General features: G+C 37.9%; 1 protein-coding gene across 3 annotated transcripts in view; it reads right to left on the minus strand.

The window, feature by feature from the left end:
• Positions 1–23,871, minus strand: part of LOC124785711 (RNA-binding protein 4.1-like) — an 85,751-nt gene that overhangs the window by 57,882 nt on the left and 3,998 nt on the right. For 2 of the 3 annotated variants that reach the window (XM_047254203.1, XM_047254204.1), the window contains exons 3-6: positions 11,048–11,251; positions 10,725–10,975; positions 10,410–10,616; positions 9,885–9,929 (exon numbers count right to left, since the gene is read on the minus strand). In XM_047254203.1, the coding sequence (XP_047110159.1) occupies positions 9,885–9,929; positions 10,410–10,616; positions 10,725–10,975; positions 11,048–11,251 (707 nt within the window). Of the gene's footprint in view, positions 1–6,163; positions 6,996–9,884; positions 9,930–10,409; positions 10,617–10,724; positions 10,976–11,047; positions 11,252–23,871 lie in introns of those variants that run through there. The other variant, XM_047254205.1, reaches the window with a different exon arrangement.

Genomic DNA, 23,871 nt, shown 5'->3' on the forward strand with positions numbered 1-23,871 from the left:
CTCTTGATGTTGCTACATTCACATTTATCACGGACGATCATTTCTGTTATTCTCTTACACCGAACTTTACTTTTCATTATGAGACTGCAATAAATATTAGTTGTGAAACCAAATGTGGAGTTATCAATCATTGCCTGCAGCACAGACTACTGTCTACCCTACAGACATTAAAATACACTGGATACGTTAATGTAGACGGAAGTGACATCAACAGGGATGAATAAGGTGCCGATTGAAAAGGAACAGGTACTGTCAAGAGTTGCTGGAGGTCTTTTATACAGGAGGTTGAGTTACAGGTAAGAGGCTGAAGGTGTTGGCCCACAAGGTTAGAAATTCTTTTTGTGGTTGGATTTTACAAAGCATGTAGAAAGTAGGAGTGAGGGGAGCAGGCATTGTGAAGAGGGAGCAGGTGAGGGGTAGGCAGGACGGGGAAAGGTGGGGAGGGTGAGATAGGGGTGAAGGGGAAAGGTGGGGAGGGTGAGAGAGGGTGAAGGGGAAAGGTGGGGAGAGTGAGAGAGGGGTGAAGGGGAAAGGTGGGGAGGGTGAGATAGGGGTGAAGGGGAAAGGTGGGGAGGGTGAGATAGGGGTGAAGGGGAAAGGTGGGGAGGGTGAGATAGGGGTGAAGGGGAAAGGTGGGGAGGGTGAGATAGGGGTGAAGGGGAAAGGTGGGGAGGGTGAGATAGGGGTGAAGGGGAAAGGTGGGGAGGGTGAGATAGGGGGGAAAGGTGGGGAGGGTGAGATAGGGGTGAAGGGGAAAGGTGGGGAGGGTGAGATAGGGGGGAAAGGTGGGGAGGGTGAGATAGGGGTGAAGGGGAAAGGCGTGGAGGGTGAGATAGGGGTGAAGGGAAAAGGTGGGGAGGGTGAGATAGGGGTGAAGGGAAAAGGTGGGGAGGGTGAGATAGGGGTGAAGGGAAAAGGTGGGGAGGGTGAGATAGGGGTGAAGGGAAAAGGTGGGGAGGGTGAGATAGGGGTGAAGGGAAAAGGTGGGGAGGGTGAGATAGGGGTGAAGGGAACAGGTGGGGAGGGTGAGAGATCTGATAAGAGTTGGAGTCTTTGTATATAAAGTTGGCATCAATTTTTAGATGATGGATGGCAGTTCTTTCTGCAAATGTAAGATTTCTCCAGAACCTCATCAGCTTCTCCCCCATTTGCTTCACTTTTTTCTCCTCAGTCCAATACACCACCTTCCTCTATGTCTACCACCCCAAGGAAAGATACATCAGTACTTCTGTCCCCATCAAACCTTCCAACCCCAACTGTGTCTCCACTTGACAGCTACAGCCCTTTCCATGCCAAGAAATTCCTACCACACAGCCTAGCCATCCATGGCTGTTACATCCGTAGTGAGAAGCAGTCCCTTTCCAAATTACCAAGAATCTAGCTGAGGCCTTCAAAAACTGAAATTATCCTTTAAATCCTGTCCAGAAACATCTCTCCCATGTCTTGTCTAACCAATGACCCATCACCCCCCACATACCCTTTGGCCGCAAACGTGCACTCCTCTCAACACTCAGTATCGCCCAGGAATGGAACAACTGCATTACATTCTCTGCCAAGGTTTCAACTATTTTATGCTTCCTTGAGATGAGAAATATCTTCCCCACCCCTCCAACATTGATATTCTACTGCCCACCCAATCTAAGCAATATCCTTGTCCATCCTTACTTCACCCTTGCTTCAAATCTCTTTCCTCATGGCTCTCACCCCGGCAATAGACCCACAGGTGTGATCTCAGGGCTACATGTGAAAACACACTGATCTCCTACCCCATGAACGGCAGGGCCAGCTGTGGAAACAACCATGTGATCTACCAACTTAGCTGCAACTATCACGCCACATTCTACACTGGGATGGCAACTAATAAGTTATCTGTCCACATTAATGGTCAATGTCAAATTGTGGCCAACAGATAGCTGAACCAACCAGTTGCTAAACATGCCATCAAACACAATGGTCTTCACTTTAATGACAGATTCACAGCGTGTGTCATCTGCCTCTTGCCACCAGCACAAACTTCTCTAACTGACCAGGTGGGAATTTTCCACACAGGATATTTTCATTACCCTAACCCCTGGCCCTCAACCTTCACTATTCCCTGTCTTCCACCTACCTATCCCCTTTTCCTGCTCCCACTCCAATATCACAAGCATCTATCCCACCAACATACCTACATAGGTCTCTCCTCTTCTCTCCCCCCCCCCCCCCCCCCTTTTTCCAGTGAAGCCTCCCAATGCTGCATTTAGCAGTCCTATCCTGTCCCTGCAAACTCCGACAGGCGACAGGCAGCACCACTACTCACTATCTACTGCATGTTAGATTGCTAGGTTGCTGCTCACCGCACACGCAGTCAAACCACAGCACTCAGAAACGGTGGCCATGTGGGTATTTTTTGTGCTAGGGTGAACGTGTGGGAGTTTTCTACTTCTGAAAAATGGTTTGTCTAAAAGATGAAATGTTTCTAGCATTATTTTTCATTGTTCCTGTCTGTGACAGAACAGGTAAATCTTTTAAGTCTGGGTGGAATAATGAATACTGGTCCTCCAGAATGCAAGTAATATCACCTCCCCTCCTCCTCTATTATGTAAACAGTTAAATCTTCATGATCTTAGAGAATGAGATATAAAATTTTATTTCCTTTCTTATGCACGTTACAGCCTACAGCAGTAGCATGAATACATAATGCATTCACAATGAAAGAAGGACTTACCACCTCTCACTTTTGAGATTATGATCAGTGAGAAGAACACTGGTTCAGGTAATGGATGGGCAGTAAATTTGCATTTTCCTGCAGAACTAAAGTCCATTAAAACACACACACACACACACACACACACACACACACACACACACACACACACACACACACAGAGAGAGAGAGAGAGAGAGAGAGAGAGAGAGAGAGAGAGAGAGAGAGAGAGAGAGAGAGAGGCGTATACGTGCACCGAAAATTGGCAAACTGGCATTATCTGAGTTCCTTGTGTGTCATTATTCATACAACATTTCATCTTAAAATCAAGTGGTAGGTTACCTTCGGACCTATGTATATTCTTACTTCAGAATTTTGTACTTTCATAATCATTAATGCCAGTACCTCTTCTGCAGGAAGGTTTGCAGCAGCTAAGCTTAAAAATGGAAATTTTAACTGTGCTCAGAGAAAACTGTTGTGAAATCAGTCCTGCAAAACAAAGTTGTGTTATACTGAGGGAAGGAAGTCAATCATTGTCTGCCTTTTGATGATCACAGTAAACAATTAATTCATTAAATGAATATCAATCAGAATGTCTTAAGTTCTAAATTAACAACAGTTCTGCCTTGGTGTGTGCAACAACAAACAAAAACCTGTATTTTACTCATAACAGCTGATGACGGGTTTGAAGCTATTTCATAATTTTTTAACAATACTTCATTCAGCAGTTAAAGACTAATACACAAGCATAATCAGTAAAGACAAGCAGGGCATATTTCATGCTACTAGCTACGTGATCCAATACTTGCATGAAGACCTTAACAAAAAAGGAAAAGAGTGAGCAACTATAAACAGCAATTAATCAATGCAATGACAGCAAAATTTGCGTACACTACAACTACACTAAATAACATCAATTTTTATAAATACATTGGAAGACCGGCACTACCAATTTTCAAGATGAACTGAGTGACACGTAAGAGCAAAATAGTAGTTTACTCAAACATTCTTTAGTGTCACACTATGACAATTAATAATATGTGGATCATTAAGTGGGAACAGATGAAATGTTGAAGAGGAAATCGCATATGTGTAACAAATAAAGGGAGAGGCAACAAGCAGGATAAGGATACAAACTGCTCTACACTGCTCTGAGACTAGTGGTCAGTTACATTACACAAAACCAGCTGGACAGAGGATGAGGTAGCAAGAAGCAGGAAATAAAGTGACCAGCAAAAACAATGAGCAAATACAGGAGTCCAGGAAATATTCAACAGACCAAAAACAATAAAATAACTGGGAAATAATTAAGTTGATTTCTCTCTGGTCCCAAATCAATTTCCCTCTCCCTAGTCTTCCTATGTCTTGGATGGTCTACAATGGTGAGGGTATATCAACAGCAGCATGGCATCACAAGTCAAAACCTGGCAAGCACTCTCATATGTAACCACTACCTATTATGTATACCTGAACTTTAAATGATCTTAAACAGTGTTGTGGTGTGGCGTGCTCTACCAAATATTGGACCCCTGATAGTTCATTATGCACTTCAAAATTTATTATTTAGAACTGTATTAAATGTAACAATTATGGCAGACCTCAGACACCTGCTGAAAATGTGTGTTGTGCAGCTCTTGGACACAAGTCTGTGACTGATTTCCTTCACAATATCTTGAAGTTGCATTTAAAATAACTTTAAAATGAACTATGTTAGTATCATACAAGTGTATTAAGCTAAATGCAAAACCTACACATTTTAATTATCACAAAGGATTAAGTATGAACTGCATCTCAAGACATAATATTGTTCAATTTTATTCGTAAAATACAACCACTCCAGAACTATCCAGATTTACCTATGCAGCAGAACACACACACACACACACACACACACACACACACACACACACAGCCATGATAAATAAGGTAGTTTCACAACAGAGGACAAAAACACAAAAGTAATCAATGAATGAAGTGGTAGAAGTAAAGTGCAATCACTGTGACTAAAGGGACACATAACTCTTTTTGGCTAATGCAATCAATGAAAACTGTGGTAGGTATTCATTAATTATTCCTTTCACCATAGCAGTGACTGCTGTTACAACAAAGTTCTAGGAAGAGTATATCTAATGTCAGAACAAATTTTTAAAATGTATTTCTCACTCACTGCTATTTCCTCATTCAACCTCTGCTACTCACAAATTTAAGATCTGAATTCTTACTTTAGAGTTCTGGAATTAAACTTGTTGTTGTTGTTGTTGTGGTCTTCAGTCCTGAGACTGGTTTGATGCAGCTCTTCATGCTACTCTATCCTGTGCAAGCTTTTTCATCTCCCAGTACCTACTGCAACCTACATCCTTCTGAATCTGCTTAGTGTATTCATCTCTTGGTCTCCCTCTACGATTTTTACCCTCCACGCTGCCCTCCAATACTAAATTGGTGATCCCTTGATGCCTCAGAACATGTCCTACCAACTGATCCCTTCTTCTGGTCAAGTTGTACCACAAACTTCTCCCCAATCCTATTCAATACTTCCTCATTAGTTATGTGATCTACCCATCTAATCTTCAGCATTCTTCTGTAGCACCACATTTCGAAAGCTTCTATTCTCTTCTTGTCCAAACTATTTATCGTCCATGTTTCACTTCCATACATGGCTAGAATTAAACTTGTTTTAAAATTATTAGCTGTAGAGCCTATGTTCTTACAAGTACAGTTCTATCTCAAGCATCTAGAGTGAAAATATAAAATTTTAAATAATTAAAAACACACAACTGAAGTCACACAAAAATGTTCCAACCGTTCATTTCAAACATTCTACCACATTTAAAAAGAACCAATTTCATGTATGTTTACAATATTATATTACAATCTGGGCTTAATTCAAAACGTAACAGAAATATGCATTTTTAAATTAGAATTAGGAACTTCACATAGACAGATTACTGATAGAGGATACTCTTAGAGAATAAAATTTAAAGTGAATCCTTTAAAAAGAGCACACGAGAATAACTCCAATAGTTAAAAAAAGTGCTCTTAATAGTTCATGTCATATTGTGATGTGCTACAAATATATGTACATGTCCACAACTTCCCAAGTTTAAGAAAAAATTCCTTTTCCCACATAACAGAAAACCTGGACTGCAAAGCATGAGAATTTAATGGTGCTGTTCCACACAAGTGCGAAGTGTCAACTGTCACAACACAAAAACATGCAAAACATTGAAATAAACCCCATTCTACAAGAGAAATATTGTAATGTGGAAGCAGAATTTATAAACTCATAAATAAAAATTCTACTTACCATGGAACCATTAACACTCAATTCCTGTTAACCAACACCACTCCATTTCTTTACACACTCTTGTTACTTAATTTACATTATAATGTCAAAACATTCCCTGAGACAGAACTTACAAATACTCCTAATAAAGGTATTTTTGTTTTGTTTTAAGAGGATAAAGGAAAAGATAAACCTTTATTTATTTAATTTTATTTCATCCCAGTACAGACGCATGTATTAAAAACAGTTTACACAGAACGGCAAAATAATATTCTGAAATTAAATATTAAATAACCCTTGTCAATCTGCAATTGTGGTAGTCTCCTTACAGTTTTTATGCTTACACATACAAAAAAGTTTTTTTTTGTGGGACAACAAAACACAAAGTCGCTTTCTGAATCGCATGGTTTTATCGCACAGACAGGACACTACTACATTTAAAATTGCAGTACTCGAAAGGAATATCTATGGTTCCTACACTTAAAGTTTCGCACGTAAAATTCACGAAAACATAAAGGTAATCACTACGAATATGACTTTAAAAAAGGTACAGAACGATTCAATCTTCATAGACTTTCACAATTTAGTGAAACGAACGTGAAATATTTACATGGTTTCGTGAGAAATAACTCCCTACGTCCTGTTCAGTTTCAAACTGACGATAACTGTGTAAGCTACCCGTTTACCCCTGAAGTACACACCTACGATGTATCAGATTTTGAACGCCACAGCTACAGCTTGCATCCGAAGACTTAAATTAATTGCACTCATTGCTTGGTTTAGTCATTTTCTATTAAGCATAAGTCCTACGCTAAATTATACGAATGAAAGCGAAGTTGCAAAAAGGGGTGTCGTCTCCGTACGCCTGTCGTGAATTGTATCGCTGCCACCATCCGAGCGCCGTCCGCACTTCTCGCTGTTTTATCGCAACAGCAACACGACGTACACATTCGCCTGATATTCGGGAGCATCTAGTATCGGCGTGGCGGCGGCAAGTCACGATCGAGAGGTGACGGTGCAGGGTAGCTACGACACAACAAGAAGACGCAAACCTGTTACTGCAATTACATATCTCGCTTGTAACCTTTTTTCACAGGCTACGGTACACACGTTCATGTACCATGACAGCATGTGAAGGGGCAAGTGTGTCACTCATATGTTTACATATATATAATTCAGAGCATTTTATACATATACAATTTCTCAAAAATAAAATTACATTAACAATAAGGTCCACCTGGAATGTTCTGTCTAACAATCCAGGCACTGCCCAGCACTTAAGTATCACAGTAATTTTGATGATCTTTGCTTCAAACCATTCTTAAGTTCTGCACTAGACTGAAAGAGGAATGGAAGCAGTAATTTACTTCTGTATCACAAACCCAACTCGCTGAAATAGTTTACCTAACATTAGTTTTAGAAAAAATGTAATGCTAGTTATTGTGTGCAAATTGGTAACTACTTCATGTTGCTGACTGTTTTAATGTGGCTAACGCTTGAATGAATCAAGTCTGTTTTGCCCTTTGTCACTGAAAAATCTTTTTCGGATTTAGCTACTTCTCTTCCTTATTTTGTCAGGGCAAATGAACTATTACTGTTTTTGTTATTTCTTCACTTTTATTCCATTAGCTTCAAAAATATATTTTAGGGAAGTGTTTTCACATTGACTGCAATAATACGCACACCTTGAAAGCTACATTCACGACAAATGCATATCTTATTTTTAACCTTATGTCAACATACTTTTTTTATGGGTTACATCGTTAGCTGTTATTCTGCCATTGCCAGGGGAGTTGTCTGAGAAAATTCTCTCCAAATAATAATAATAATAATAATAATAATAATAATAATAATAATAATAATAAAATGAATCATTTCCAGAATGAATAGCCAAATACTAAACAAATAATCTATTAATTGGTTATAGTTCAAAGCCCAAAGCTAATCACCAAGTATCAACTCACATGAAAAATTCTTGGAAAGGGAGAAATCTTTCTCTCAAATATAATGCAATATTTGCAACAATTTGTTACAAAATAACTTTACTCCGTCTCAAATCATTGGCATTTCTAGTATCATGAAGACAGCGTGCCCTTTTTTCTTTACTTAATCAAATGTACTGAAGTGAAATGAAATGAAGGGATCAATGGAGAAAATCAATGATGATGCAAGAAATGAAATGATACCAGTGCAAACTATTCAGATGTAATGAACCTGGAACTTAATATGTAGTGGCAAGAGAAAACTTGGGCACACCAAGACACTGTGTGACTATAATTCAACAAACATATTCCTTGTGGCAGTGTAATCCATGGTGCCCAATAGACTTGGTTCCCAACGGCTTTATTCCTACATATACTATAAGAACCTCTGGTAGAAGTCTTCAGAAAACACAGGTGGAAAAATTAAGTGACACTGAAAGTGAGTTAATCCTGGAGCCTTGCTCAGATACCTAATGCACACTATTAAAACACTATCCCATAAGTTGAAGGTACCTCCTGGCAACCCTTAACCCCCAGGCAGGTGTACCTAGTATGGGGGATCAGCCAGGTGGGCCTATTGCAGACTTTCTGCACATGTGACAGCCTCTTGATCATCCGTCTATGAGCACTATGCCAGTGCAGTACAGTCACATAGGCTACAGCCCAGCAACCCAATTGCCCATTCCTGCCCACCTATGCCTGTGAGCATCCAGCTGCCTTCCACTAGGCAGTCAAGCTCAAATAACTTGGCCTAATAGTTACAGCTACAGCTTGTGAAAGGCAGGAAATCTGGATTTGGGTTCCAACCTTGCACAAATTCTGAATAATAATATTAATAAATTTCTTTTTATAAGAGCAACATAGCAAGCAACTTTATCTTTTTATAGAGTAGTTTTACAGGAAATGCCTACAACTATTCCATACATTATTCAGAAGAAAAGGAACACCTGCAATTATAAAATTCACTTGCAACTAAAGCTCCCAAAATTTAAAATTGAATTACAAATGTTCTGAATTATCCAGTCACAAGCAATGCAACTAGGAAAGTCTAAGAAAATACTTTTACATGAAACCAAAAATAAAGACCATCTGACCAACTTAATCTGAAGACATTACCACAATAGTAAAGAAACTAAGATGAAGCATTAATTCAAAACAGAAGAGAGTGGCTTGCTTGGTAAGTCTGGGTATTAACTGATCAGGTGAGATGGCAGCGCAACTGAACTTCCCGGAAGTGGCCACATTCTATTCAGAATTTCATTTCACTTCAGTAGTGTAAGAGAACTACAATTAACTGAACTGATTTCTCTCCCATTACAAGAACTTAACCAGATTTTCTGTGAAATCTTTAAATTGGTTACAATCTGTTCAAAGTTTCAACAGGAAACACTGCACTACTCCCAAAAATTTCTGATGATTTTGCTAACGGCTGTTTCATTTAGTCACAAATAACTTACACTACTGTAAGGAATTTGATTTGTGAGTTTCAAAACAGAATCTCCCCCTCTGACTCTCAAAAAGTGAAAACAACAACACTGAATATCAAACAGCTGCTACCATTCCACTTTCAACAAAACACCAATAAAAGCACAAAAATAACTTACATGGCTTTCTATGATGAAACACATACCACAAGAGCCTAACACAAAAATGTAAACAAACAGATAGTGAACACAGAACAAAGTGCAGCCAAAACATGCCCCCAACAAACTGTCTTCCGCCTGAGCAAATTCCTCGGTTAATATTGCATGTTAGTAACAGACCGCCCAAAATAAAATTTCAAAAGAAATGATTTTACAATTTGTTATTGATAAAAAAATTGCTCTGGCATCTGACATTCTGAGATGACAATGACACCAGCAAAAACAAGTGAACACTTTGCAGTGATGTGTCAAGCTCTGCAATCTAATTTTTCTTTGATGCATCAACTTACCGTCTGCTTGGGGCTCCATAAGGATCCATTTCGTCACGATCGTACCTGTGGAGACAGATTAAATAATATATTTTAACAACAGTCATTGCAGTTCAGTTCACATGAATGACTCAAACACTATGAAAATATTTGAAGGTATCCAGCATAAAATTAAAGATCCTTAAGCAATGGAAAAAATAAAATTTACTGCTTTGTTGCACATACTACTGTAAAGCACTAAATGGAACTTTGCTAGAAATAATGTGGTTCATGCGCGCGCGCACACACACACGCACAGAAATTTTTATATGACAGAGATGGTGCAATACAGGTGGCAATGGCAAAGAGAAATTAACAAACAGAGTTCAAAATTTATCACTAACAGATTCAGCTGTCTACTTTGAAACAACTCCACTTTCATATACATATCCTTTCAACGAACAATGACAGTTTAGACAAAAATGATCAATTTTAAGTGAAATCAGATGATCTCTATTTCAGAACTCATTTTACAAACAGCATGAGCTAAAAGAAAAGTTATCTTACCCTGAACTTCCATATCCTGATGAAGGAGGAGGGGTACGCCTGCGATACATGTCTGAGCCCAATCTTGCGCCACCATATTCACTGCGACGCTCAAATGATGCAACTGGTGGAAGACTAGTTCGTTCATATGGACTACCCATTTCAGAGAAAGAACGTCGTTCATATGGTGCACGCATCATGTCTGGGTATGACCTCCTCTCTGCTTCCCTGAAATTAGCATGTGACCAGGTTAATTATTTACTGTCAATGATATATTTAAAGAAACAGACTAAGTATATTACAGAGCAACTAACACTATACTATAACCACACGTACCTTTCCCTTGGACTTATCATGGGTGGAGGACCATGTGAAGGATAGTAATTATCATAACCACGTTCATAGCCCTCATAAAAGCCATTCCTCATGCTAGGTGGTGGTGCCATACCGGGTCGTCTTTCAAACTCTCTTGAATCCCTCATGTAAGGAGTTGCTCGTCCCATTCCTCTGAAACTACCTCGACCACGCATTGGTCCAAAACCCCCTCTGTAGCCTCCCCCTCTGCCACTTTTTTTCCCTGTAGATTGCTGAAAGCGCAGTAGTGAAATTAGTGTCTACAAACTTAATTATATTTATCATGTAAGAAGCAAATGAATTACCTCCACACTAATCTGAACACCCATGAATTCAGCATTGTTTAGAGCTTCAATAGCAGCTGCAGCCATTTCCTCCGTTTTCATGTGCACAAACCCATACCTGTTCAGGATGTCACATTCAGTAACTACACCATACTGTTCAAAGAGAGCTCTTAACTCTTGAACCTGAGCATGTTCTGGCAAACGGCCCACAAATATTTTTGTTTTCTGAAACAAAAGTAGAAATGAGAATAGCAAATAACATTTGTAAATGTAAGACACTTTACCTTCTAAGGAGACTGACAAATCAGTCAATGGTTAAAAAGTGACTTCAGGCAAAAGACCTGAAAAACTGTTGTTCAAAAGCACACTAAGAAATTTTCATCTTAAAGATATTCAGGGTATGTATCAAAGTTATCTTTGCAGTTACAATCATCAACCATATTAGCATCAGAACATGACAGAAAAAAGATCAAAATATTTAATTCTGTTTTCTGTACATGACTGCAAAACATGGTACTATGATTGTAAGCTGAGTGCTTAAATGGTATTCATAGAGACAGGGATGGAAAACAAACCTAAGACTAAAATTACTGAACACTTTCATTACAAAAGCCAACTTTCCTGATTTGGGCATAAACTAACAAAACTGACTAGTTCCTCACTAGGAAAGAAGGATCAAAATCTGGCCTCCACCATCCCCACAGCCACCCATCTCTTAACACACAAAACTACGACAACATTATATACAATAATAAAAAAATAATCAGGTAAATTGTTGCACTTTATTATAATACTAAAATGCTCCTATTTGGTAGAAATATATCAAACTAGGAAAATCTTTAAAGTGCAGCTGTACAATGCCATTTTCAGAATAAAACAAACACAAAATTTCTTGAAGAAACATTTTGTTTTTGTTTCTTTGAAAAAACATTTTGACATAGCTTTCTATATCTTTTCTATGTTTTTAATTTTGTTTTATGTTCCCTACCTTTCTTAGCACCCACAGTACTGTTTGGGCCTCACTAATTCCCATCAAATCCTTTCTTAAATGTCTGTTCATTGTGCTCAATGTTTACTTTTTGTTTTTAAAACTTACTCTAGACGATTTGCAAGTGGCAATCGCAAAGTGAGCCTTTGCCTCTAAAATATGCACCATAGCATCCCCTCTTGCAGTCAAATGAGAATCCACTGTTTTTTGTACATATCTGCAGCGTATGCATTCAAGATGGTCCCTGATAATGGGAGTCCCCTTTCTATGTCCACAGTGCCATGTGAAAGTGCAAGTCCAGCCTTCACTCTCATAACAATAGCATATTTCTTTTTTCCAGAAGCATAACACGGTCAATAATATACAAATTATGCAGAACAACTTACTCCCTTTCTAGAAACAATTTATTGAGTGTCACTGGGGGGCAAAGAAGTATATATAGTAATTAAGAACAGATACAGGCTACTCTATTTTCAAAAAAGGCCAATGGATAGTGCACATAGCTACAGGCCTAAGTTGCTGACACACATCTGTTGACCAAGAACTGAAAACAAATTATAAAAAGCTTTGGTGGATACTGAGGCAGCAGGATACAAGCTGTTAACAGTAAGTTCATCTCATCTGAACTGTATAAATACCAAGAATTGGAGATGGTTATAAGAAAAGGTAAAAACTAAAACATTGCAACACCATTTCATATCTCACCATGGAGTTTTGAAGTATGGCTGGTACAAGTTATGTGGAGACTCCCCCCCCCCCCCCCCCCCCCAAATATATTTTTCATAGTTTATGTATAGTTTACATACAACACAAATACATATATAATATGCATCAAAATTCTCAAAGACTTTCCCGTTGTTCTGTGTAACTTCTGAATTTACCCCGTAATTTTAGTTTTTAATATGAAAAGTGCATCAAATATGACAGATTCTGATAAATATGACAAAATGAAGACATCAGGATTTGCATCAGATCAATCTGTTACCATTTCCTATGTAACACATTCTTTGGCTTCAACTCTAAACCAAATTATTACCTCCCAACCAAACCTAGACTTCAAGCTACACTACAAACACTGGTGTTCAGCCAAAATTGGCAATCTGATTTTGGAATATATATTAAATGAACCCTGAAAATTGTATGCTGTAATTGTAAAAAATTAAAGATTGAGCTTACCCAGTATGGATGTTTCAGAACCTGTGACTGTCAAATACATAAAACTGCCACCAGTCACTTTTTTGATATAGTTATTTACTCACTCCACAAACCAGTTTTCAAACCTTTTCAGGCTCATCTGACATGATTTTCCAAAAGTTACATAGCTATTTCAAGCATAAATTGTAAAAAAAAAAGGGGGGGGGGGGGCCTCAGTAACGAAAGAATAAATGAGATTGAAGCCAGGAAGATTGGGAGACATTAGGATCATCACAGTGAAACATCTGTACCATCATTATGAGGTGTACATGCCCAGTTCTAACCACTTCGGATATGTATAGACTTTCATGGTCATATGAACTGAGAAGAAAGAGATACCTTATAGGATATGTCCTACAAATATCCTCTGTTTAAAAACACCAGCGCATCGAGGATCTGTTACGAGTTGTGTGTGTTCACAGCAGCATACTGAGCAGATGTGTATCTGATGTAAACAAAGACAAACCCCATGATTGGTCAGAAGCCGTAGCATGCCCACACTGTTGGTGTTGCGCTCTTGGAAAGAAGTCGTACATAGTATTAGATATATTATTACTAAGTTACGTTAAATGAAACTTCAAGATATTCAAACGTATTAACAGTTGTCAACGATTTTCCTAATTATCCTTCAGCTGTTTAGTTTTTATTCCAAAATCGTAACCAGTCACAGCCTCTGCACTGTTATGCTCCGATTGTCATGCTGTTAATACAGCAGTATGAAAATGTCTGAGGCTGCTTCCTGTTCCTTAGTGAAACAAGTGTGTGGAGCACGGTTACAAAGTACCGAGAAATAGGTAGTTCTTGATGTTTGTCATAAATTTAGAGATATAATTGGCTTTGAAGTTTTCTGAGGGACTGTATTAGATACTGAACAGCTGCACATTTGATTTATAGTGAAATGGTCCAAATGGCTCTGAGCACTATGGGACTTAACGTCTGAGGTCATCAGTCCCCTAGACTTAGAACTACTTAAACCTAACTAACCTAGGGACATCACACACATCCATGCCCAAGGCAGGATTCAAACATGCGACCGTAGCAGACGCGTGGTTCCAGAATGAAGCGCCTAGAACCATTCAGCCACTATGGCCAGCAATTTATAGCGAAATCGGTAGCGTAGTAGTTTGAAGATTTGACAACTCATTACGTTTCATGGTTCACTGGTTCAAGCCTTGCCTGTGACAAATTTTTTCTCGTTCAATTTGAAACACCTCCATCTCGTAATTGTAAATTCATCACCATTTTTTATGAATAATTCACGTCGTCTTGATTTTAATTAAATATTGCATGCAAAATTCCTCTTTTCATTTAAAATATAAATTCTCAGTAATTAATATTCTATGAAAGGCTATTAATAAAGGTTGCTTAAATTAAGAAAACATAAAAATTTAATTTTTAAGGGAAAAATGAAAAACCAAATACTCCCTATTTGGATTACATCCATTGTTTTATACCACAGTTTTAGAGCTGTACCGTAGATACATGAAAAACAATTATTTTCACAGCATCGAGCGCACCATATAAATGCTGCATTTTTACACTTGCTACTGTACCATTACAATACAAATGTAACAGAACTGATTTGGCCCGAGAAAATTACAAGACTGTTGAGCTGCCAGACGTACTGAGACTAACATACACAGCTTTCTCACTTGTCACTGCTGAACACTGGCAGGGTACAGAATGGCATGTCATAAAAGAGGAGGAGAAAATGGGGTGCTCGATGGCTTCGTGGATACTGCTGTTGATTGACCCGTTACCAACATAGCAGATGACATTTCCAGAACTGGAATGTGTTTCTTGGATCCAGAAAAGAAAAGAGCTAAGAGATTACCAAACGATTGACTGTAATCAATACCATCCATCAGTGGCTTCAGTATTCAACAGTATGTCGAAATCCCATCGCACATAGCTCAGTCAGAAAAATCTTGTTTGTAATTAAAATACTATGTCAGATGAGAACGAGAGCATTTTATGCTTTCCATCTGGTAACCTAAGAAGCGCATGGTAGTGCTGCACTTTTGCCGAATATTATTCCATTCTCTTTAAAAATTAAAGAACATTTGAAGCTATATTGTTTCTTCACCCATCTCTTTTTACATCTGAATTGCAACTGCGCACATCATTGCAGGTTAGTTGGACTGCTGGTTAACCAGTGCTGTAAACCTATTGTCTCGCACATTATCACTCAGTCTATATGCGTGTAACGCAGCATAAAATGTATCCCTATGATCGTACTTGACTGTATTGGTTACAGCTTGGCTTCCGCTATACGTGAAACAAATCCAATGTGAGTCAAGAAAACACAGAAGAATGCATGGTGTAATGTTTACATCAGGTTTATAATTATGATGAACAGAATATAACAATGGGGCCTCACAATGTTGGGATCACAGACTTGCTTCAAACTTTGTACACTTTTAGTAGGGCATAAAAACAATATAATGTGCAAGTAGTTATGTGCATTACGCTGACAATTCCGAGAAAATCATAAGAGAAGTTTTAACCATCCATTATGTAACTGATGTGTTTGTGCAAAGCTGCCATACGTAAGAAGTCACTGTAGCCAAACAGTTAGCATTTGTGCTTTGTAAGAGGGTCGTGCACGAAGCGACTATTCGAATTCCACAAACACTTATTTTTTAATCTATATTTTTTTCATCACTGGTCGCGCTACTTAATTTATACAGCATTTGAGAGGTAATAAAATAAAGAAAACCCATGTGTATTTTCATGATGTTGTGAGTTTCATATGTTATTTGACTATTTACTATTTGTAACTAAATTTTCAGGATGGGCTTGGAAAGCCAATCTCAAACTGTGATAATTAATAATGCAAATGATGTTATTCACAGTCAGTAACGTCGTTAGTCACAACGTGCCAAACCACAAGAGTAATGTACAATTATTCTTCAGACGTAATCTCAACATCACATGTTGAAGGATGGTATCTGTCCTACAGACAATGAAAACAGAACTTCATGCAAACAGCTGTGGTTTTTACCGTTATATAACCTCAAACATTATAAATTAAATAATGATACAAGTGATAATAAAATTAATTATTAAGTTTGAGCAGAAGTTGGACCTTCGCCTCATACATATTCCTCTCATGAAGCCTGAACGCTGATCACTTGACCACCACAAACCGTCTAATATCCAGCACCTTTGCACAGACACATAATAGACATACAAAACTTCTCTTGCAATTTTCTTGGTATTTGCAGAATATTTATTATTATTTTCAGTGTTCACTTTTAAAAGATTTTGGGCCTCACTAAATTAACAGAATTGTTTCCTGTAATATTCGATAAGTACATGTAAGAGCCGTCACTGCCAGGAACAAATTGTCATTATCAATAATTTACAAATTTAACAGGGTGCTGTACATGAATGTCCCTGCTGTTGCTTGTCTCATTCTTTCAGTTACTTTCAAGAGCAAAGGAAGGCATTTTTTTCATAGTTAACTGTAATTTTTTGCACAAATTAGAAAATACTTTCACAATCAGCATACTTTTACCACTGGAGAGGTTATTGTAGACTACTTTTCGTAACACATTTGTAAATAATGAGTATGAAGTTGGCAGGTTCTCACTTTCAAAGATAGAAAACACAGCAATGGTTTCCGAAACTGCAATGAATGCATTAACTGAAGATACAATGAGTTGCTGCTGAAATTTGCGTGCAAAAATTATTACCACAGACAACAATCCTCCACTTTTACAATGTTTTTACAGCATAGTCCGTATCAATTAAGGCAGGCTAGGAAAAAATCTTACCTTCATAGTCTCGGATGTTACTGAATTTAGGATATATTAAAATGAAGGACTAAGTAAGGAACACACTTTTTTTGTTTTCTCCAAAAAAAGTTTCTGCTCCGAGATACAGCCCTCCAAAGATGACGCTGGGAGTACTATTTTGAAGATGCGAATTTTGGAAAAAATTTAAAATGCTATATCTCCGGAACAGTTCTAGATGTTTCATTGTTTTTTTTTATTTGAAAGATAATTGCTTTATGATTACAAAAAAATTCTCCACTGGACTTACCTGTCAAAGTTCTTTTAGAGATTTTTACATTCTGAACTTTTTTTATAATTTATGGAATTTTTTTTCCAGAAATGCCAACCCATAAAATATTGATTTTTTGTCTTGTTGATTAGTACCATATAGTTCTACATTCCCTGAAAAGGAGAGCTTACACTTTTAGGTTGAACAGGTTTCATAAACAATTGAAATTTTTGCCATACACAAAACCTGTTTTGCTACCACGGTATCACATAACAGGCTCGTAAAAATCAAAACCTAGTCTTATTTATATTTTAAATAATTTTAGTTTTGAAAGATGAGAAAGAGACTCATTTTTCAAGCATTTTAAATGGTTCCAAAATATATGTGAAAGGTCCAAAGACTATTCATACAACTTCTGTGTGCTCTGTTTTGTACTGAAATTAGTCAGTCAATGAACTAAAAATGTTCCCACTGCTTCCGTATCTTCCTTTGAAGTAGAGTGATGCCTTCCTGTTGAACCACTAGGAACTGGAGCACTTACAATCTTCAAAACATTGTGAACAGGAATTTAGCACTGATGGCGTTGCTGTCCTTCAGCTGGAAACCTTTATGCAGCAACTGGTCCATGTGATAGCATAAAGTTCACTACAATTTCGTTTAACTCATAACTGGTGTCTATAAACTTTGCAATCCACCAGTCACAGTCAAAGACACACACCACAAACATCCCCATTCTCAGGTTGTGAATCTGAATATTATCCTGCTGTTTCTGAGGTGTTGAATGAAAGAACGAAATTTCTTCTTTCTTGCTCTTTCCAGTGCGTGCAATATGACATCGCCCATAACCTTGAGTCCAAAAATGTCTTCTGGATTCCTTTCACAGGAGTAGTTTGTTTGGACCATTCTTCTTTTTTCTGCTCACAGAATTCTTCGATTTCATCTTTGGACAAAAGAATGAGGGCTGTGGATTTCACAACTATGGTAAAATCCCTAATCCTCAGCATTCTGAATCACAGCTGTATCTGGTCTGTAAAGATTTGTTTTGTAGCATGGTGCTTCAGCAGGCCTCTTACACCATTGCAAGGCCCCTTTCTGTGACCAGTAGCACTGTATACCCAGTCAGCTGACACAAGAAACTTACTCAATTCAAACAGCTGGTAACGATTTTTTAAATGACTAAGAGCACCACCAGTTATAACGATGATCTTCTCTGCCCGTCTGCAGTTGAAGAATTTTTCACATTTCCAGCAAAGCATGTGCTGAGTCATGTCCTGTGTCATCACTTAACAACTGCAACACTTGTGATCTTGTTTTGAAAAATATGTCACTCCCATAAAAACTGAAACCTGTTCATTACTCCAATGATACCCCTTTACTTCTTGTGGGAGAATTACAGACCAGTTCTCAGCAAAATGACAGTGAAGCACTGAACATAGTTCTTCAAGCCTGTACACAGCGTTTCACTTCCACACTGTGTTGGCGTTGCAATTTCTTCAGATGCTGGCGTGTTACTACTTTCACTGACCATTTACCAAGTTCATCAATGAAACTGTCAAAAGCAACAGTTTCCTTGATTAGTTTATTTTCCTCCCATGTCGCAAATGTTATTTCCGCAGAGTTATCTGCTATGTCTTCCAGGCAAAGTGCCTGTAAAAACAGTCCTCCCTTTCCAGGGCAGTCACTACATTCTTGAAACAAACTAGTCTCTCGCTTTACGTCACAGACAACTAAGGGCTTCATACGCCCAACCAAGGTGTCATGTCCAGTGCTCCAGTAAGTTCTTCAAAGTTACCACACAAAGTTCAAAATTTGCACAGTACACACAGACAGACATCTCTAGGTGGGTGTGGAACAACCCACTTAGGTCATAGTGCTTAAAATTTTGATCTTCCGATATGTGAAGTTGTACAGTTGCTCTTATAAATTGCAAAAGTTTCTTTAATACTGCGAGTCATGTACCTCATCACTTTCGCAACTTTTTGACCTTCAACTGCTGCAGTTATAGTGTTTTTTGTTGGCACTCTGGCGAGAACAGTCCCATTTATTTTCCAGATAAAATGACTGCACTATTTTAACTTGAGCTGCTCCTACAGGATGACCATAATAGGGATCTGGTCTTCCAAAGACTCCTTTTATTTACAGACCTTTCATTTCTTGATTTGTCTACCATGTACTTTGATATTAATGGAACATGGTTCAAAATTGTTTTCTTTGGAAATGTCTCTGGAATAATAGTTAAAACTTGAATCTTTTCACTGTAGGAGACACATTATTCAACAGCTGAACTAATATTTGTGAAAAATTCCTGGCAAGGGGTGCAAGAGTGATTTGGTTAATTTCTTCTGAAGATGGAATTTCTACTGTGAAGAGTGGTTAGTTTTCTGTAATGCTTTCATTCATAGCTTTAGTAATTTATTCATGCATAGAGTTTGTGACTCAACTTCACTGACCACAGTTTCTTAACAGGACTCACATCTACCTACCGCTGTAGCTGACTGATTCAGGGTACGTAATTCTTGCTCTCTTTATGCAAAATCTGCATCATCTGCACCATGGGAAGCTTCATCTTGTTCAGATACTATCAATGTTGTTATTCTGTCAAAACATTTACAACACAAAAAGTCGTGACTGGACGTCACTGGAAACATCTTCACTTTGAAACAAAGTCTTCAAATCAGAACACTTATTCCCAACCTGAACAAGGTCTCTTTTTTGTCTTATATATCACTATTTTATGGATATGCAAATAGTCAGCACACTTCACTCTCCAGTGGCCGCAGTCAGAAGACATTTCAAAAAATCCTTTTCACAAAACACACTGCAGTGACAACTGGCAAATTCCTCACAAAACACAAAACTCACTGGATAGTCTCAGATTTCTTAGAAGCCTCTTGAGTAAACACATTAGCACTGAATAACTACAATACAGAAGCCTGCAATGAACAACTGTGACAAAGAAACTGACAAGTAACTACAAAAAAGTTTAAAAAATATCTGCAACAAAGAAAGTGTTAAGAAATATGAGCAACAAAGACAACAGAAATAAACATTGTAACAAACAAACTAGTAAGAAACAACTTCAGTGAAGACATGCATTTCCCTTGAAAGTCAGAAAATAATTTTTTTTTAAAATAAAACTTGTTTAAGTTAAAAGCAGAAGCTCTCCTTTACATAGAATACAGTACAAGGTATTAATCAACAGGAAAAATTTTAACTATTCTGGATTGGCATTTTGAAAAAAAAATCTGTAAATTATAAAAAAATTCAAAAGGCAACAGTAAAAGGACTTACAGGTATGTCCAAATGGAGGATACCACTGTAATCATAAAGCAATCATCTTTCAAATAAAAAAATCCTAACAAAATATCTAGAACTGTTACAGAGATACAGCAGCCAAGACTATGAAGGCAACACCCCCTGACTGAAGTGATATGGCTTATACCTTACAGTATTATGGCAATACTACGTTTATTATTCTGTTGCACAAAATAGTTATAATTATGTATGCTTAACTAGACAGCATTATGTTATGCATGCAGTCCTGAAATGAATAACTAGAGCAATTAAAATGAATTCAACAAACTGATCAAGTCAAATAAGATGAGTGAAGATACGACTTACCCACTGGTGCACAAGCTATAAATAAGTTTTTATTAATACTAATCAGGCACACAAAATTATTCTGTACCTGCAGTCAGCATTTCTGAAATGAACTTTAAGTGCTTAGCCATGTATTACCTTCATGGCTGGAAAAACTAGTTACTGAAAACAGCAACCTGTCACATTATTTGCAAGAATCATTCAGTCACAGCACGAAATATATCAGATGTGACTTCCGTACTATACTTGGTACAAATCAGAAAACTACTGTTATAAAAATGTCCCCTAGGTGGCAGTGTTGCATCAACAAAATCATGGTACAGCAGATGATTATTTGAGGTTAGGGGCACTCAACATCATGGTCATCAGCACCCTGGTATGGCTGATGTTCACCTGGTCCTTATTTATCAGAACTTGACATGGCTACGAAAGCTGACAGATGTAGAAACTGGGCATGTACACATCACAATGATGTCATGAAAAAATATAATTGCAGTGAGCCTAACAGTCACCCAAAAAGATCATGCACACAAGTTTGGTGCTTTCATGCAGAGGAATATGAGGAATTTTGACTCTTATTGCACAAGACTTCTATTTGTTGAACAATTTTATAAAAATGATGAAATGTAATACAATTACATTAGATGGAGAATGTGAACAGACAGTATGATGATTTTCAAAAAACAATGGTTGTACATGATGGATACTGTCACTCTTCAAGTGGAAGTACTGGATGGAATATTTAGTCTTGCAGGAATGAGAAACCTGCCACATTTAATTCATCAAATAGCATGGTAGATTTGGAAGCAAAATATTTTTCATAAGCAGAGAGGTACCTGGCACATGCTACATATCCATTTTGTTCTTATCTGCTTTTCTTTGGTACTTGAATTTGCACACATTCATCATGTAGTTCATTGCAGCAGATGTACTGGACTTTCTGTTCTCACACTTTTAAACACACAAGTATACTTTTTGCTAATCTGCATTGGACTGACTACTGAAGCACCTGACATCATTCCTTGAAGCAACCAGTGCGCCGCTCAGAAGACTTCTGGCCACTTCGCTCCAAAACTTCATCATCACTGTATCAAGCTTCAGTTTCTTGTGAAGTACAAAGGCATTCACAATATTCACATGAATCAAGTATGAGAAGATACAACCTTCAACTCTTCTTGAAAATTTCCTATGTTGATCTCCTTTGATAACTACGTGAAGGTATTTCAGCTTAGAGTATATCTTATCTTTTATTTTTTCCCTACACTGATTCATTATAAAGTGAAATGTACGGCAATATCTCAAAGCACATATATGAAGTTCATTAATTTTTCATGCAATTTTACTGCAAAAACCGCTAACAATACCAGACATTCCACACAGCTACTACTAGTGACAGTGATGCATGTGGGACATGTTTTAAACTCAGAGTTAGTCATGAAATAATTGTCTTCTGTAGGATATATCTAAAAACCATTAATGCTACAGTGACTATGAATGTATAGAAGCCATTGTCTCACCTGTAATCACCAATATACCACATAAAACATAAGCAATTACGCACCGGACAGACCAAGAATACAGTGCTCACTGTGGGATATATCACCATAGACTGTCTACTTGGAGTAATGCTACTTCTAACCACTTTGGTCATAGTGGGAACTACCAACATTAGAGACAACAGGTGGTTATTACACACATCTTTATGCTGGATGTGTCATAACTTCACAATTAAGTGGTGTGTTTTCTGTACCACCATGCATTTAAGCGAGGAGGGTGGTGGTACACAAGTTGTTCCACCTGCCTCAAAAGAGTTGTGGATTGTCTAAGAGCTCCAACTGGATACGGCCCTAGTGACCGTAACAGCTATGATGGCGACCTCTAAGTAAGCACAATCATCTCAGCTCTGTGCAATTGGAACTTTGAGACTTGTGACAATAGAAATTTTAAAAGTGTGGTTCAATGAGATGAGATATCTAGGAGAATTTAGGTGTGATGAGACACTGAAAGCATTAAATATATACAACAATTAGACACAAAGTATAGAAAGAATTAATGCCATAATCTAACCCACATGTCACAAACCCTGCCAACTCTGAAACTTTTAAGATATCAACCTATTGTATGGAAGACCTACAAAAGGAAAGCAAGAAGAATATAGCCAAATTCTTCACTGAAGTAGGAAAGTAAGGAGGTGTAAAAGACAAGCATTACAGTTTTGGAGAGCAAAAATTACCTCCAGGAAATCAACATGGGTGTCCAATGTCACTAGATTCATCCAACAGAATAATGAGATAGTGGCACCCAGATTTATGGTATGTAGCATGACTTCCAGGATGGATGGAAGTATTATCAGGAGGGACAGCAGGAACAGGGCTGAGACTACTCAGAGGAAGTGATATATAGGCTGACTAAACGGCACAGGATGAATTTTGTGAAGACAACAGGACAGGCAACATAAACCATGCATGCAAGCTGACATAAGATACATAACTTTACACTGTATTGTGATACTACACTATCTGTAGAAAAGATACTACGTTGTAAAAATTTTGGGCAAGGCACCAAAAGAAAGCAACAAAGAGCACTAAATCTATTGCAATAAATTGACTGGTGCAAAGTATGTGATGAATAAGTGAAAATGAGAAGAGAAGCAAGTAACTTTAAAACTTCATGAAGACCAACAGGAAAAGAGGAGCTATTAGTATGAGTCTGGAGATCAAGTACACTACAGAAACTGAGGCATAAAAAGGTAACAGATCCACGTATTTACAAATTATACAAAAATGTAAGTGTTCTCTAGTACCTACACAGCTACATGAAAAGATAACCAATGAAGTCCAACAGCAAATTCTGTGAAACACACCTAAGATGGCAGGTCACTAGCCCAATCCATGAACAATGGTGGTTCGTCCTTGTTGAGACAAGGGTGGGGAAGGGGGATTGCACTGTTGCCCGCTTCACACGACAGTCGTGGAATGCACAAACATGTGCTCTGTGCTTGATGAATGTGTGTGTCCTGCAAATTACCTCTCTTGGTTGCTGGTGTAGAATTTGT

The sequence above is a fragment of the Schistocerca piceifrons genome, chromosome 1 (genome assembly GCF_021461385.2).
Source record: "Schistocerca piceifrons isolate TAMUIC-IGC-003096 chromosome 1, iqSchPice1.1, whole genome shotgun sequence".
In the NCBI taxonomy this organism is placed as follows: Eukaryota; Metazoa; Arthropoda; class Insecta; order Orthoptera; family Acrididae; genus Schistocerca; species Schistocerca piceifrons.